Source organism: Heterobasidion irregulare (assembly GCF_000320585.1).
Source record: "Heterobasidion irregulare TC 32-1 unplaced genomic scaffold scaffold_09, whole genome shotgun sequence".
Lineage (NCBI taxonomy): Eukaryota > Fungi > Basidiomycota > Agaricomycetes > Russulales > Bondarzewiaceae > Heterobasidion > Heterobasidion irregulare.
Window position 1 is genome coordinate 161,827 of NW_009258205.1, and position 14,023 is coordinate 175,849.

The 14,023-nt window shown below is 54.2% G+C and overlaps 7 protein-coding genes across 7 annotated transcripts; 1 reads left to right on the plus strand and 6 right to left on the minus strand.

The window, feature by feature from the left end:
• Positions 1–690: 690 nt before the first annotated feature.
• Positions 691–1,486, minus strand: HETIRDRAFT_441370 (uncharacterized protein). Its single transcript, XM_009551469.1, has one exon. The coding sequence runs from the start codon at positions 1,157–1,159 to the stop codon at positions 749–751; it is 411 nt and encodes a 136-aa protein (XP_009549764.1). The 5' UTR covers positions 1,160–1,486; the 3' UTR covers positions 691–748.
• HETIRDRAFT_445974 (uncharacterized protein) lies at positions 691–2,589 on the minus strand (the record flags this gene model as incomplete). Its single annotated transcript, XM_009551470.1, has 3 exons — positions 691–1,811; positions 1,872–2,087; positions 2,145–2,589. 3 exons carry the CDS (start codon positions 2,587–2,589, stop codon positions 1,195–1,197), a joined length of 1,278 nt encoding a protein of 425 aa, XP_009549765.1. The 3' UTR covers positions 691–1,194.
• A 2,668-nt stretch (positions 2,590–5,257) lies between these two features.
• Positions 5,258–5,707, minus strand: HETIRDRAFT_325205 (uncharacterized protein; the record flags this gene model as incomplete). The annotated part of the gene is made up of 1 exon (XM_009551471.1): positions 5,258–5,707. The coding sequence occupies one exon, from the start codon at positions 5,705–5,707 to the stop codon at positions 5,258–5,260; it is 450 nt and encodes a 149-aa protein (XP_009549766.1).
• Positions 5,708–6,826: 1,119 nt separating this feature from the next.
• On the minus strand, positions 6,827–7,037 carry HETIRDRAFT_163716 (uncharacterized protein; the record flags this gene model as incomplete). The annotated part of the gene is made up of 2 exons (XM_009551472.1): positions 6,827–6,979; positions 7,035–7,037. The coding sequence occupies 2 exons, from the start codon at positions 7,035–7,037 to the stop codon at positions 6,827–6,829; spliced, it is 156 nt and encodes a 51-aa protein (XP_009549767.1).
• A 2,436-nt stretch (positions 7,038–9,473) lies between these two features.
• HETIRDRAFT_107400 (uncharacterized protein) lies at positions 9,474–10,186 on the minus strand (the record flags this gene model as incomplete). The annotated part of the gene is made up of 4 exons (XM_009551473.1): positions 9,474–9,490; positions 9,554–9,628; positions 9,688–9,751; positions 9,956–10,186. 4 exons carry the CDS (start codon positions 10,184–10,186, stop codon positions 9,474–9,476), a joined length of 387 nt encoding a protein of 128 aa, XP_009549768.1.
• Positions 10,187–11,014: 828 nt separating this feature from the next.
• On the plus strand, positions 11,015–12,044 carry HETIRDRAFT_441371 (uncharacterized protein). The gene has a single exon (XM_009551474.1). It carries the CDS (start codon positions 11,168–11,170, stop codon positions 11,480–11,482), a length of 315 nt encoding a protein of 104 aa, XP_009549769.1. The 5' UTR covers positions 11,015–11,167; the 3' UTR covers positions 11,483–12,044.
• A 1,474-nt stretch (positions 12,045–13,518) lies between these two features.
• HETIRDRAFT_163718 (uncharacterized protein) lies at positions 13,519–13,960 on the minus strand (the record flags this gene model as incomplete). The annotated part of the gene is made up of 3 exons (XM_009551475.1): positions 13,519–13,617; positions 13,665–13,867; positions 13,933–13,960. 3 exons carry the CDS (start codon positions 13,958–13,960, stop codon positions 13,519–13,521), a joined length of 330 nt encoding a protein of 109 aa, XP_009549770.1.
• Positions 13,961–14,023: the final 63 nt, after the last annotated feature.

Below are 14,023 nucleotides of genomic sequence, written 5' to 3' on the forward strand. Positions count from 1 at the left end.
TCAGCCTCGCATATTGCCACTTATCAAATATTGCCACTTGCGGTCCACCCTGGTCCACCCCGCGCACGGACATTGGCCCCGACCGCGCCCACCTCGACGGTCGATCGGGCCCCGCATTTTCCTGCTTCGCGTATTTTACATACAACACCCTGTCGCCTGCGGCCCCACCTGCAGCGTCGAGCCGGCCCTCAACCGCTTTTGCCTGCGCTGCTGCCAGTCCGCCAACGATCAGGTCAATTGCAATTCGCACCGCGATCGGCAAGGGTGCATCAACGCGGTTCCCGGCGTGTACGACTTTCCTGAGCTCGGTGTCTCCTGCTCGTGATCCGGCCCTGCGCGCGTCTCGTCTCTTGGCTGTCTGCTGGCTGGATGGCTGGCTGGCTGGGCGCGCCTGCGCCTCTCGGGACGCTTTCTGATATTCCTAGGTCTTATTACGATAATATTACTGTCCGCCTCGTCACAGGTCCCCTCTATCATGTACCTCGCCCGCGTCGCTCGCCCGCATGCCGTGTGTATGTCTTCTCGGTGTGTTATCCGGGCACGAGTTTGTGGAGCGCGCCCATTCTTTTTGTACCTCAGCGCATGTAGGCTTTATGTATAACAGCCTAGTTGGCCCGTTCACGGTGTCACCTGCATGCACGCTCGGACACGCCTCGCCGCGCAACTTTGGAGCCTGCATGGCGCATGAAGGGAAGGAACAAGCGACAAGGTCAATGCATTGCATAGATAAGGGAAAGCATGGAACATATCATCCGTGGCTAATATACACAACCATGGTGTGAAGCAAAGGGGAGAGTCTGTGAGAAGAGGGGTGCGTGTGTGGGTATGAAACAGTAAAGTACAGATGCAGGATAAAATTATACACACACAAACCGTGTATCGCCTCGCGCTTGCAAGCGCTGAGGAGCATCAGCCCGATAAGTACGAGTCCGCACCTATAACCACAAGAAAGAAGAATCCATTTAAAGGAGCCGATGACGGGGGTTTGCGTGAACGAGCGGAGACAGTTGACAGAAAACAGGACAGAACGAAGACGAGAACCGAGACCAAGAGAAACCGGAGCAGGAAAACGACCACACAAAACGAGACGAAAACAAAACCTGAAAAAACGAGACGAGATGATCCAGGCGAGCCCGGACGGAATTGACACCTGAGACATGGGAGCGAGACCCCGCCTTGCTCGAGCAGTGGCAATCAGGCCTTACCAAAGACGAGCTTACCAACACTTCCGCCTGCTACGGCGCCCTTGTCCACTTCGATGCCGACGAACCGCGTCTTGCTACCCAACCAATCAAGCCTCCTCACACCGCCCTCCCAGCCTCCACCCATGCGCTGGCATCTCTTCTCATACGCGGCGGCAACCTTCCGTTGCGCCTTGCTCCCATAACCCAAATTTTCCCACTCTTCCGGTGTGACCCGCGTCATCAGCGTGGTGTGCACGGCGTACAGCACATCCAAATTCGTCAAGCACGCATTGCTGCGGCTCGATTTCCCAGAGCCAGAGCCCAGGTAAAAGTTAGATGAAGGAGAAGAGCTCGCGGAGGAACCTACGGGTCCCACGACGACAAGCCAAGGAAACTTGTGCGAGCGAAGGACCAGCCGGGCGCTCGCGGGGGTTGGGGGCTCTGTCGCAGGCTGCGCGAGGGTGTGTGCGGGAACGGGAGAGTGAATGGTGCGGTCCAGCACGGTACGGGCGGATGGCGTGAAGGAGATATCGTATGAGATAGGAGCATGGTGAAGACGCGTGTACGCAAGAAGAGGATGCATGTGAAGGCTTTTTGGCTGGACCGGGGTATGGGGCGTTTGACCATCTGTTTGCAGCCAGACGTCGATCAGTGAGGGATGCGCAGACATATTGCACTGATACTCACAAGAAGATGAAGACGCGCTAGGGCTAGTACCGGTACCGTTCCATGTGTGATTCTGCTTGGCACGAGGGCGTCGCTCAGCATACGGAACACTTCCACGGGAGCTGGTTGACAGCGGTGCAGACGGAGGGACCCCATTGGCATACAGTGACGAGCTCGAGTTAGATCGAGAGCTCGTCGGTGTTCCATAGCCGGGCGGGGAAAATGTTGGGTAGTGCACTAGTTCCGGGCCCCATTCAGTTAAACATCACGACGCTAGCACGGTAAACGGCTCACCATGTTCCTTGGGTTTATAGCTTGCACGCCGATACACCGGCGTCGACGTCGCTGCAGCCGACGAGGACGCTTTAGGACGAGGGCTTTCATGTGAGTGCCGCGAGTCGTAGGTCGGGTAGCGCAAGGGAGAAGGCGTGTTTGTTCGCGACGAGACGTTGTAGCTGTTAGCTCTCTTCACGTCAGGATGACCAGACGAAGCAGCGGAAGGCGTGGCTGCGGGAACGGGATATGCTTTTCCATATACGGGAGCAGCGCTAGAGGCAGCGCGAGAGCGACTGTGGGACTTGCCGCTGCTCTGTCCTGAGGACGACGAGTTACCGTATCCGAAGATGCTGCGGAGGTAGGAGGCCATGATGAAGAGGTAGATTGAGAGAGCGAGGATGGTTTTGACGTGGGTCGTGGACGAGGTCGTGAATGGGTAATGTACAGGGTTGCGGAGGGTCATGAGCGAAAACGTTTTAACAGGTAGAGGGCGAGGAGCCAGCCACCGTGACGTTCGTTCGATTCGGAAGAGGTCTTTATAGCGAGGGACAGTGCCTCGTTACATAGCAGATCGGCTGGGGTGGCTTCTTTGTTCTAGGCTTAACAAAGAGTTATCGTAATGCACATAATGCAAGATCAACCAATGTTGGACAGCCATGTTTTCAGATGGAACCGCGCCCGGCAATTTAGGCCAGAATTCTTCTGAGGACGCTTGGAAGCGCACGGAAGCGACGGTGACATGCCCGAAAGGGAGGGCGCACCGTGCATGAGAGCTGGCGGTAGGGATTTGTCCGAAAAGTCCGTGCAGGCGTGAGGTGCGCTGTCAGTGGCCAGTCAGAACGAGGCTAGCTGGGTCCTGAGAGCTGCAGAGGCGCCGTTGGAGAGACCGTATGAGGTAACCGATTGGTGTTAAGCGACACATAGAAGAAGACTTTCTCTTCCGGAAGATGATGGCATCGTTCGAAAAGCTCAGCGCCGACGCGTGCAGGGGGCGTGTTGGACGCGTGTTGGCTGCGAAGCGGTTCACTGCGCTCGCTCCGGTCTAGACCCCGCCCTCGCCTCCCACTTTGGGGCCCGCCCCAATGCGCTCGCGCTTCATATATTCCGACGCGAATTCGCTGGGCCTGTTCCGCCGTGACTGTTCAAAGATACTGTAGGAGAAAGTACGCCGCGTCTATCAAACTTTTGCTAAGGAGCTCTACCGCGTACGAGAATATTCAGGGTGGGCCGACAAACTCATCAAGCAGTTGGAGAAGGTGGGAAGGTGAGTCGAGAAGTAATGAAAACAAGACCGAAGGGTCACAGTGTCACGACACGTTTGAAGGCAATCTAGACTGCGCTTCAAACTCCCCGCCGCCGAGGAGAAATAAGGGGCGACGACAATGTACGCGATCGTCAGAAGCGAGAGCGCCTGGCCACAGAAGAATATTGTATCCCTTTTAGAAGCCAGTAAAGCATGGAGAACTCTCAGCTGATGTCATTAACATCGCGCGGCGACGATGCAGCCGCAAAGTCGGCCCCAGTCGGCCCCTGTCAGAAAAGCCGAGGGTATTGGAGCAATGAGGGCAACACGAAGATAGAACGGCTGATACATGTTCAAGGCCATGGAGCGGCAAGAACTGGAAGAGCTTCATGACATACAGCGGATCGTTCAGAGAACAGGCGTCGCCGATCAAAGTACAGACAACTTGAAGGTACTGGTTTTCGATACTGGCCGAGGCTTCTCTAAGATAGAACCAAGATAGAACGGTAAGACAGTTGCTGGCAAACAGGAATGTATGGTTGCAAGACGTAGAAGGCCAGGCACAGCGCGCAGCGCATACGGTGCCCATAGGTGCCTAGTGACCCTGAAAGTGGAGCACCAGCTTCAAAAGATCTGCCAGGCGCTTGTAGCTCGCCATGAGGACCAATGATACATCTTCGTATAGCATGAACATGGCGATGTCAGGTAAAACCGAGTGTGTCGGATGTACAAAAATACGACTGAGGATTCGGAAGTCGTCAAGCTCCTATATGCCGAAAAGCAAACGCAGACTACCAGAAGTTGTCAAGGCGCTGATCACGCCTTCTGGTGACAGGCTCCAGAGCACGACGCACGAAAGGGGGGTTACACATGAGGGGTACTGCAGCGCGTCGGTTGCAGTGATGAGATTGGAAAGGGCAAGGGGAGTGCTGCTCAGGTCTGCTCAGGGTTGCATACAAGCTGTAGTACTCGTGCATTGAGAAGCGATGATCGCTGGAGAGCTATCGGGGCTACCGCTGCGGTGACAGTTCTGAACTGGTTTGATCAAGCGCTATCGCACGATTTTTGGTCGGACAGCTGTGGTATTGTCGCCGTTTGAAGTCTAGCGAATGACAGAATGATAGGGAGCTGTAGTCTTCCAAGAGATCTAGAGATCCGCGAATATTACGCCAGGCGATATGCTCCAAACCCAGCAGCATGGATCATAGCATAGAAGATGCAGATCTCCGAAGTGCAACGCTCAGTGATTCTGAGGTCAGCCAGCTGTAAAGAGGGTGATCACGAGAGCACATCACACACCAGATGTAGTGGAAACGAGGCAGGCGCTCGCTTGATAAGCGACGACCCTCGACTCGAGCCCGACGCATAACCTGAGCCGTCGGAGTGAGGTCCTCAACCAATGGAGAACTGAGAGAAGGTACACTGAAAGCTAGAACACTGAAGCCGCGATGCATGGAAAGAGAGCTGGACACCGAGTTGAGAGGCAAATACGGTTGATGTCAACATGTGCCGATATTAAAGCGGAGCATGAGCTGGCCTGCGTCGGCACACCAGCTGAGTTTGGAGCCCAAATTCGACGTCGCAAGCAACTCCGATAGACGTTTGAAGTAATCACATAGTAGCGGATTGTCATGATCTATGTACAGGAGAAAAAGTAAATAAAATGTACCTGCATCGAAGTGTCCAGGCTCTCAAGATATTCACTAGGCAACTGAGGATAAAAGGGTGTGGCTATAGATAACAGTAAGTATAGACATCAACAGGCATTGGTTCATGAAAGTACGTGGAGTGTATGATATCAAGAAAGAAAGAAAGAAAGCAGTACGCAAAGCTTTTGTCACAGCAAGTAAGATAACAAGAAAAAACAGGAAAAGATGGGTCAGAGAGCTCAATTGTGTCGGCCGTAAAGATGCAAATGAAGTACCCAAGTACCATCCAAGCCTACGGACACCGACAATCCCTTGAACATGGTTCGTATGTCGAGATAGTCAATTCGCTTTAATCCCTGCCGTCGCTCAAATTCGGCAAGCCCTGGGGTACGCATGCATCTCCGATGGCAGCTATCCGACATCATCCTCTTGATTCCAGGATACTGCCGCTCCATGTGCTCGATCTCGACATCAGAGAAGCGCTGTTGGAAATATTCCCAGATGGAACTGAGCATTTCGTAACATGTGACGGAGTGTGTCTTTTCGATCAGCAGTGGTGGCCAATCGAATGTGGCCCCTCCAATATCGCGGACACAGGATATCATGATTTTGGTCGCTGCAGGACGGACAGCATCCTCTTGGAAGTGATCTCTCACTGACTCCCAAGTCTTGCGAGCAGTCACTCGCATCGCTGTCTCAGGCTGCATTCTGAGATCCCATACGAGAGGAGGATACGAAGACCGAGCCTCATCCCACTCTAACCACGGTGTGAGCTGCACGGGATTAGGGCGACGTTTGGGCGGCCACTCAGGAGGTGGGGTAGGCGGCGCTCTACTTGGTGCTGGCGTCGGCGATGGCCATGGGTACCATGCTACAGGAACCACCCATGGGATTGGCACGGGCCAAGGAACAGCATAACCCCCTAGTATGACAAAGGGTGTTGGAATATGCGGAGACGCTGGCTCGGAAGGGGGAGGCGTTGGCAACCCGCCTGCTTTCCTGATATTTGTGGCTGCGGCTGGCCAAGCAGCTCGAGGTGGGTAGGGATAAGGATTTGGTTCGCCCCCATAATTTGCGTATGGATAATGGAACATTTGGGCGCGTGGCGAAGGCGCCGATCCTGCGGAGATATGATTGTGGTTGTTGAGATAGCCCGTTCGATATGGACTGATGGGTTGTGGTGTTAGCGGAGGTGGTATGACAGGTGGTAGGATAGGCTCTGATGGCCGCTGTCCAGTCTGTCTTTGATATGCTATTTGAGAATCAACGAGGTGAAGAGACAATATTTGAAAAAAAAAATCCATACCACGGCAATGATAGTTCTCGAGCCCTTCTTGTGATATAAACTAATCAGCAACCAAAATCAGCATCGTATAAGGTCACGTACCAGGATCACGCCTGCCTTCTGCCGGAGGTGGCGTTTCTACCTCGTGCGCACGTGGATTTGTACGGCGTAGAATGCCTCGTGGCTCTGGATGAGTACGGTGTTGAGGTATGTAGGTGGTGTTTCGATCTGCCGGCTGCTCTCGCTGGGTGCGTCCCATGGAGATGAGGTCCTTCGAGAGTTTTAATAGGCGCGGAGTGAGGCGTTAATAGGATCAGCAGAAGGGTTAACACTTTAGGAGACCGAGGGTAAAATTACACACGCAACAACTGAAGATGGATGAGCAATCGATAACGCGATACAGCTCCGCTTTTTATCTTGGTTCTGAGATCCTAGGTTAGTCGAAGAACAGGCACCAACTCGGACCATCAACAGGATCACGTCAGTCATCACTACAACCCGATGCTTCCCAATTATGAACTCGTTAGAAAGAAGAACATAGCATTGCTACGTAGGCGCCACATTGGGCTGGACGCTCAGCGCTCGTTGAAGACGAGAAGGTGAAGTGTGGGAACAAGCCCGCAACTCCGACAAGCCTACTTGGGGCAGACTCGCTCCTTTGCGCAGCGAACCTATGCTAAAATCACAGCTATTGTCAGATGGACAAGGAGATCGAAGAAAAAACTTCTTACCATCAAGTAGCATGAATAATGATAAATGTAGAACAAGACTAAACAAGAAGGCTAAACAACACAAGGATCAAGATTACGGGGCCTTGTAGCGCTACCTGTCACTGTTCGAAGGCGTAGAAATTACGCAAGAGCGGGAAGAATGCGATATATTCACCGCGGTGAGAGACGTAATTCTAAAAACAGCGACGACGCAGTCATCGACCGAAAACGCTGCATCAACGTTAAACATGCATAAGCAGTCAGTGTCTTTTCCTCAAGGCCAGGAGACAGACCTAAAGGTGATCAATCGATCAAGCGTACCACGGAATCAACTTCCACAGTTGTTTTAGGATGGTACTTAGTGTGTACACCTGTGAGCTTTTCATATTAATATTATCCCAAAAACATCTACCAATGCCCCGTGCTCACAGCTGTCTAGTACATGGAAGCTGGCCTTGGTAACGTCCATCTGCCAACTACCATTGAAATGTCGGTGCAAATGCACAGAGTGTTCGTCCTAAAGAGGACAGATAACATGAACGGAATGATTGTGAATTATTGATGAGCTTGATGCAGTTCCACAAGGCAACTTACAGCGTCTAGCGAGATATAATTAGGACCAGCCGTCCGTCGATTCGACCTTCACCGGAGTAGTGCGAGTCGTTGCCTGTATGGCGGCTTAGAATATAATAGTACATTGTCTTCGATGACGCTTAAAATGAACATTCGCTGGCGTAGATCGGCGCCTCAACGATGTGCCCATGATCAGCTATTTTCATCCGTGGCACGGTACGAGAGCACAGCGAAGATGGCATCCGGATTCGTCCAAGCTGATGTGAGTTTCCACGCAAGAGCAAAGCTGCGCGGTCCTCGTCAACCGCTGTGGTGATTGCGCCGTTCGATGATGGTTGACTCGACTGATCCATCGCGGATCATGAGAAGTAGAGGAACGTTGCTACCTTCCAAGGCTTGGTGGCGTAACCCGTCGACAAGTAGACCACATGATTATACGGTGAGAACGACGCCTCGCAGCAACATGAATCCTTCGAGTCTACACGGAACGCGCTGGAACATGCTAAAATAAGCAGACACATTTGAAGGGAAAATGGCGGTGATGAGGCATAGCGTTGGACTTGTTGCACCTAGGCAATGAGAATAGATGTTTCTAATCAGGTAGTGGCTTCGGGCATGTGAACGCTCCTGTTTGTATAACAGGACAGGCAGCGCTCGTAGCACCGCCGTACCATTCCGCATCCCTGAGAAAAGAAGCCCGTACTTTGATAAGTGGCAGCAACATACCTACCTAGAGTTAGCGAATAATCAAAGATAAGAGACGTGGGCAAGTGAGCAAGCATCCACGATGCACGGCCGCCACCGCACTTCTCTGATAGTGCACAAACCTGACGGGAGCAACCGACGAACAGTATTCGATGGAATGAGACAAAGAAAGCGTTGGTTGATGCTCCACAAGGGCGCCGCACTCATGGACAGAGGCGAGAGCATCGCAAAAGATGAAGCGCTCAATGCACACTAGACCGTATACATGCACGAGTGATCGAATCTACAGAGCATAAGCCAGAGGAAACCACCTCTTTCGCATCGCGGAGCGCATTCTAAATCGAGCGAGACGTACGTGGGCACTGCAAGACCGGAGTTGATCAACCCCACGGGGTCACGAAGATAGTCTGTGGTCGAGATCGAGCCAAAGAAGACGCAAAAGGGGGCATCAAAGATGATCAGCACCGTTTTGGTCACGGAATCGGCGCGGCGGTGGTTATCCCCACTAAAACACTGAGATATCATGATCGAAGGGCTATCGATGAGCGCCGCAGTTCTCGATTCATCCCCGCCCCAGATGCCGGATGTACATAGGCATGAGTTCCTTGAAACACAAAAATTTCACGGTGCAGCTTGGCAGGGGTGCGCGGGAGAAGACTGATACGACGTCACGAAGGATGTGAGAGTCTTCAGATTGCCAGTTTATATATATCCTGCAACAACAAATCACAATTAAAGATCTGATAAGCACAAAGACACAGCAGGGCATAGTTCACTGAGACCGTCAGCGTCGTGCGCGTCTTATCAAGCGCGGCTTCCAATGCGCTGTCGCCGAGTTGAACGACGAGCGCGTCCAAAGCCGCAGCACCACGCGGCGCACTTGATCTATGCTTGACGCTGGGCGTTAACGTCCCTCCCAGAAAGATATGACTCTGCCTGTTCTTGGGGTAATGGTTGAGACAACCCGGTGTCTTAGAGTTGACCGACAACCTAGATTTGTAAATGGTGCAAAGCATCGCTCGATGAAGAGGTCTTATCCGGCTGTGTGCTGGGGCACTGACATCGAGGCTGAGAGTCTAAGATTGGCCCAAGGCCATGTCAACGTATCAAGTCCGATGATTCGACTCGTAAGCCATCGATACACGGACTATGACCAAGACCTCTTCATTGAGCGCACAGCCATCAGCGCGGGGTTAATGCTGATAAAGGGTTGTCAGTGATCGTTCAGCGAACAAGCGAACCATGCTCGCTCAAGAACTTACCCAAGAACACGTCGTGTACGCTCGCCGACCATCCTTGGCCGACCATCTTCGCCGCGTGCATCGCGAGGTATATTCCTTCGAGACTCGACCACATCCGCCAACTAGTTGCAGTAGTCTCGATAGATATGGCGAACCTGGACCATCTCCAGCTCCAAGGTGGCATTCTACATATGCGCTGTGTGTCATCGGGGTGCCGTTCTGGCGTCATGAACAGGTAGGATAAATGACGACTTTGCTCAGAAATGAGTTGGCAAGGAGGGAAGCGCAGGGCCAGATAATGGAGGACCTCGGTAGCGTGAGACTGTCAATATTACATGCCATAGACTGGACGCTCCAAAGATGTTCAAAAAGCATGTGAATGGTGTCGAAAGTGAGTTCGGAAATGGATTTGGTGCAACGAACCCGGATACCGCTCTTGTACCCATCGCGGCGACCAGATGTAAAACCCCGAGTCAGAAAGCTCGAACACACTGGTGACGACAGCAATGCGGCATTGCGGGAAGTATCTTTCATGTGAAGACGCAAAACTTCGGGCTTGGGGAGCAGATAGCGTGAACCTTTCCCGAGACCCTCGAGATGTGTGACCCAGAAAGTGAAGAGGTGCACAGTGACCAGGTTGCTGCTGTGAGCCATAGTGGCCGCCGGCTACCTCATGTCCCAGGTGAGATCTCCCCTAAAGCGGTTTCCCCTAAAGCAGAGCAGAAAACTCACTTCCAGACTCTGAGATGATACTAAATCATCGAGCCCATCATGACACGGGAAGATGCCTCGCAGACCGTGAGGCGGAAGCCAAAAACCAGCCTCTCGAAGGAGGGGAGCGTCACGGAGCATGTGAGAGGCCAGGAAGAACAGCCTGAGACGTCGAATCGTACATCTTCCAGCAGCAGAAGCGGGTGCCGAGGCTGCCCAGGTAGCAAGCAACAAACTCCCACCCGCCGCGACCTCGTGTACAAAAACGAGCGGAGCATCTGTACACAGCGATGATCGACAGATAGCACACGCCCGCACGCACGCACGCCTGACGTGATCGACGAGCTCGGGTGACTATCCAGCTAAGATACTTTTCGCGGGCTGATTCGACGACCACCATGACGCGCGCCAAGCGCGAAGATATCGGGGAGAGCTCCAATGAGAGGAGAGAGGTGTTCTGCGCGTCGGTCATCGAGTGAAGTCCAGCTTGTAAGAAGACAAAAAAACGGGGACCGGGTTGTTCTGTCTAGAGCACCGAGTCGCGTGACATTCAGCTTTCGATGTCTAGCAGAAAATAAGGACTTCGGCCATGCCGGGCGGAGGATGGCATATACAGTACCATCTCCTACACATCCACAACGGTGGCTACCAGCAGTGTTTTTGAACGCCGAAGCTGGAGCGATTCACGGGACGAAGCCACCGCGGCAGACTTAGCTCCCGTGTCTCAACTTTCTCACGGCATTTAGTCAAAATTAATCCACGTCTCGTTTAGGTGTTATCTCCCTTTATTACCGCTATCATTCCAGCCATGATATGCAAGGTCGCGCTTTGTGCAGTAGACCACGGATTCAGCGAGGACAGAAGAAAAAAAAAATCAAAGTAACATTGTCAAGATTTTCAAAGATAGCAGACGTATAGGTCCAGATGGTAACCTTCCATGTCAACACAAAGCCCAAAGGCTTCGCCAGCGACACGGTAGCCCTCGCAACGTTGATTTTCGGAGACCGCCGGTCGATCGAAAAGCCAGATGTATGGACGAGTATAGTCACCAAGCGAAACCACCACGCACACTGCGCAGGGACGTTGGGGTCCTTCAACAGCGCAGAACAAAGCACTGCATCGTCTTCACTCCGCGTCGGGCCATCACAGACAGAACAAGAACCACCACCACCGGCAGCGGAAAAGGGTGACACAGAACGTCCCACGCAGAGCCCCCCAACAGCGCACATGCACGTGTGAACGTAGACCAGCAAGAGCCAAACACGCACCGCCGACAGAAAAACCCGGGCCCCCCAGAGCACGGTCCTGTTGACGTGTCCCCTCGACACCGCCCAGGGTAGGAACCCAGCCCGAGCAGCGCACCACCAGGGTGCCGCCCGAGACCTCCAGGCGACCATCTGCCACCGCCCGGACTTCCTCTCTATCGAAGCCTTCACTGCCGGACAAGCGTCTGCGAGCATGTATGACATCGTGCGGGGGTTTCCGACTCTCTTCACGCCCCGTCTATGCGCTTGTCCTATCTCGTCGCCGGTGCTTCGCTTCCTCGGCGTCACGGAACCTCACGGAACTTCGAGTGCTGAGCGGGCTTTGCACCTTCACGCCTTTGGAGCCGCCGGCCGAGGGATGCTAGGCCATCTAGCGCGCAGTACATCGGAAGGCTTGCGGAGAGCAATGGCGAACACCGACTGAGGTCGAGAACAGTAGGGCTCACCTTACAAAGCTCTAAATCACGACGCCCTACCGCACAACATCTCCGACCCCGACGCCAACCTCGCATACGACCCCTCGGCCGGCCCCAACCCCACCCAAACGCCGCCCAAACGAACGACCGCCCAGTTATCCGCGATAACACCAGCGCGCAGCCACAAAGGCACATCGTGGGAACGCCCACCGACTTCCCAAAGCGTCTTGACGGGAGGGAGGGGGAGTGGAGGAAAAGAAGGAAGCACGAGACAAGGGGCCGGCGTGCCAGCTATATACGCAGGCGGAGCGCGTACGTCACTCGCGAGGCTAGCCCCGAAGCAGGACACGCGCGGCGCGATCACCGTCGAATCGAGAGACGTGGCTGCCTTTTTCAGTGGTGCAGGGAGGTGCAGGGTCGCGGTTCTGTGGGGAGCGGCTGGATAGGGGCTTATCGCGGGCGCGGCCTGGGCTGACGTCCAACGAGGGAAAGCTGGGGGCGCGTGGCCCTGTTTATCACCGGGGGCGTCGGGGAGGGCTTGACGAGCCGACGAGAGAAACCTAGCGCGATCGAACGAGGGAGCGCGCATACGTCGAGATCCGTGCAGCACGAGTGCGAGGCCAAGGTTTCCCCACGCGCCGAGCAGAGGCTCCAGAGGCTCCAGAGAGGAGAAAGTGGCCCGCGGAAGGCCGCCGACGATATCGAGATTTCATGTCATGCGGTACTGTAGCACTTGGCTATTGAAGCCGAGAACGGCCCGTCGTGTGAGCACCCATCACCCCCAAGGACGCGCCCGAAACTCTCCCAGGACGTGCTGCGGCGGGTCGCGTGCTCTAGCACGAAGACCGCGCGGAGGGAAAAGACGAGACAGGAAGAACGTCGGCGTTTGCTGCCAGTCCGAGCGCGAGCCTGCCTGGTGAGCGCCGTGAGATATCGAGAAAGGAAAGGGATGCGCACCTCGTCGATCGACCGAGCGGGTGGGTTGCGAGCCCAGGATGGATACATGCGATGGCTGTTATGTCGTCTGAGAGCGGCGCACTCACACGGCAGGCGCTGCACTCCCCACCCTGCAGGCAAACGCAGAGGCAAGCCCTCGTCCGTGCTTGACTGATTTACCTGCAGAGAGCCTCGTATGAACAACGCCGGGGAACCCGAGGGAGCGCAGATCTGTTCCCGCGCACCACGTGATGTGACGACGCGACGCGCGAGCCAATCACGACGCGTCTTTGTCGAAATGACGACACGTCGGCAGGCCTCGCCCCGCGCGCGACGAAATCCCCACTCGGTCGATCGTCCGTCCGTGCTGACGTCGACGTCCACCCTTCCCGTCGGCGGCGGCGGCTCCTCGACGCATTCGTCCGTGCGCATTCCATACCCGGAATCGAATAACGCCCTCGCACGCACTCCGAGCACCGCGGCGTGCAGATCCCTCGCATTCCATGTCGCGACACGTCGTGCACACGTACGACGCATATATATACATGCATACATACGCATATATTTTGCATATCTGTACTATAGTAACCAATGAATCTCGATACAACAAGTGGGTTTTCTTCTACTGTGTGTGTCGTACAATGCAATCCGCAATCCATCATGACCGTCGTCGTCGTCGTCTCGTGAACGAAAGAAAAGGAGAGAGGGGGAGGAAAAAGAGAAACATAAAAAGCCCATGGAGGAAGGTGGAACAGGTCTAAGCGTAACACGCTGCGTTCCACAATAGCAGGCCAGAGATGAAACAAAAGAGAATGAACCTGACGGCCGAAGGCCGTCGCAATAACACGAGAGAATAAAAAGAGGCGCTGCAAAGCAGCAGGGGCGGGATGGGGAATAGGGAATAAGCGATAACAGTAGGGCGTCCAGTCCGTGATGCAGCCAGCAAGATGAATAAACGGGAGGTAATAACGTAGTGGAGATGCGTCGTGATTGGTGATGCGCTTTGCCTATGGGCGGCGGCGGCAGCGGCAGCGACAGCGACAGGTGATGGCAGGAATGGGTATGGGGTCACAGTGTCGTCGGTCGTCCGCGCCGCTCATGGTGATGATGAGTGGTGTACAATGATACTTTTCTTCTTCTTCTTCTTCTTCTTCTTCTTCGTC

Coding starts and splice junctions, on each gene's coding strand:
- HETIRDRAFT_441370 (XM_009551469.1), bottom strand. CDS start 1,159: ATGTCTCAGGTGTCAATTCCGTCCGGGCTCGCCTGGATCATCTCGTCT.
- HETIRDRAFT_441371 (XM_009551474.1), top strand. CDS start 11,168: ATGGTAACCTTCCATGTCAACACAAAGCCCAAAGGCTTCGCCAGCGAC.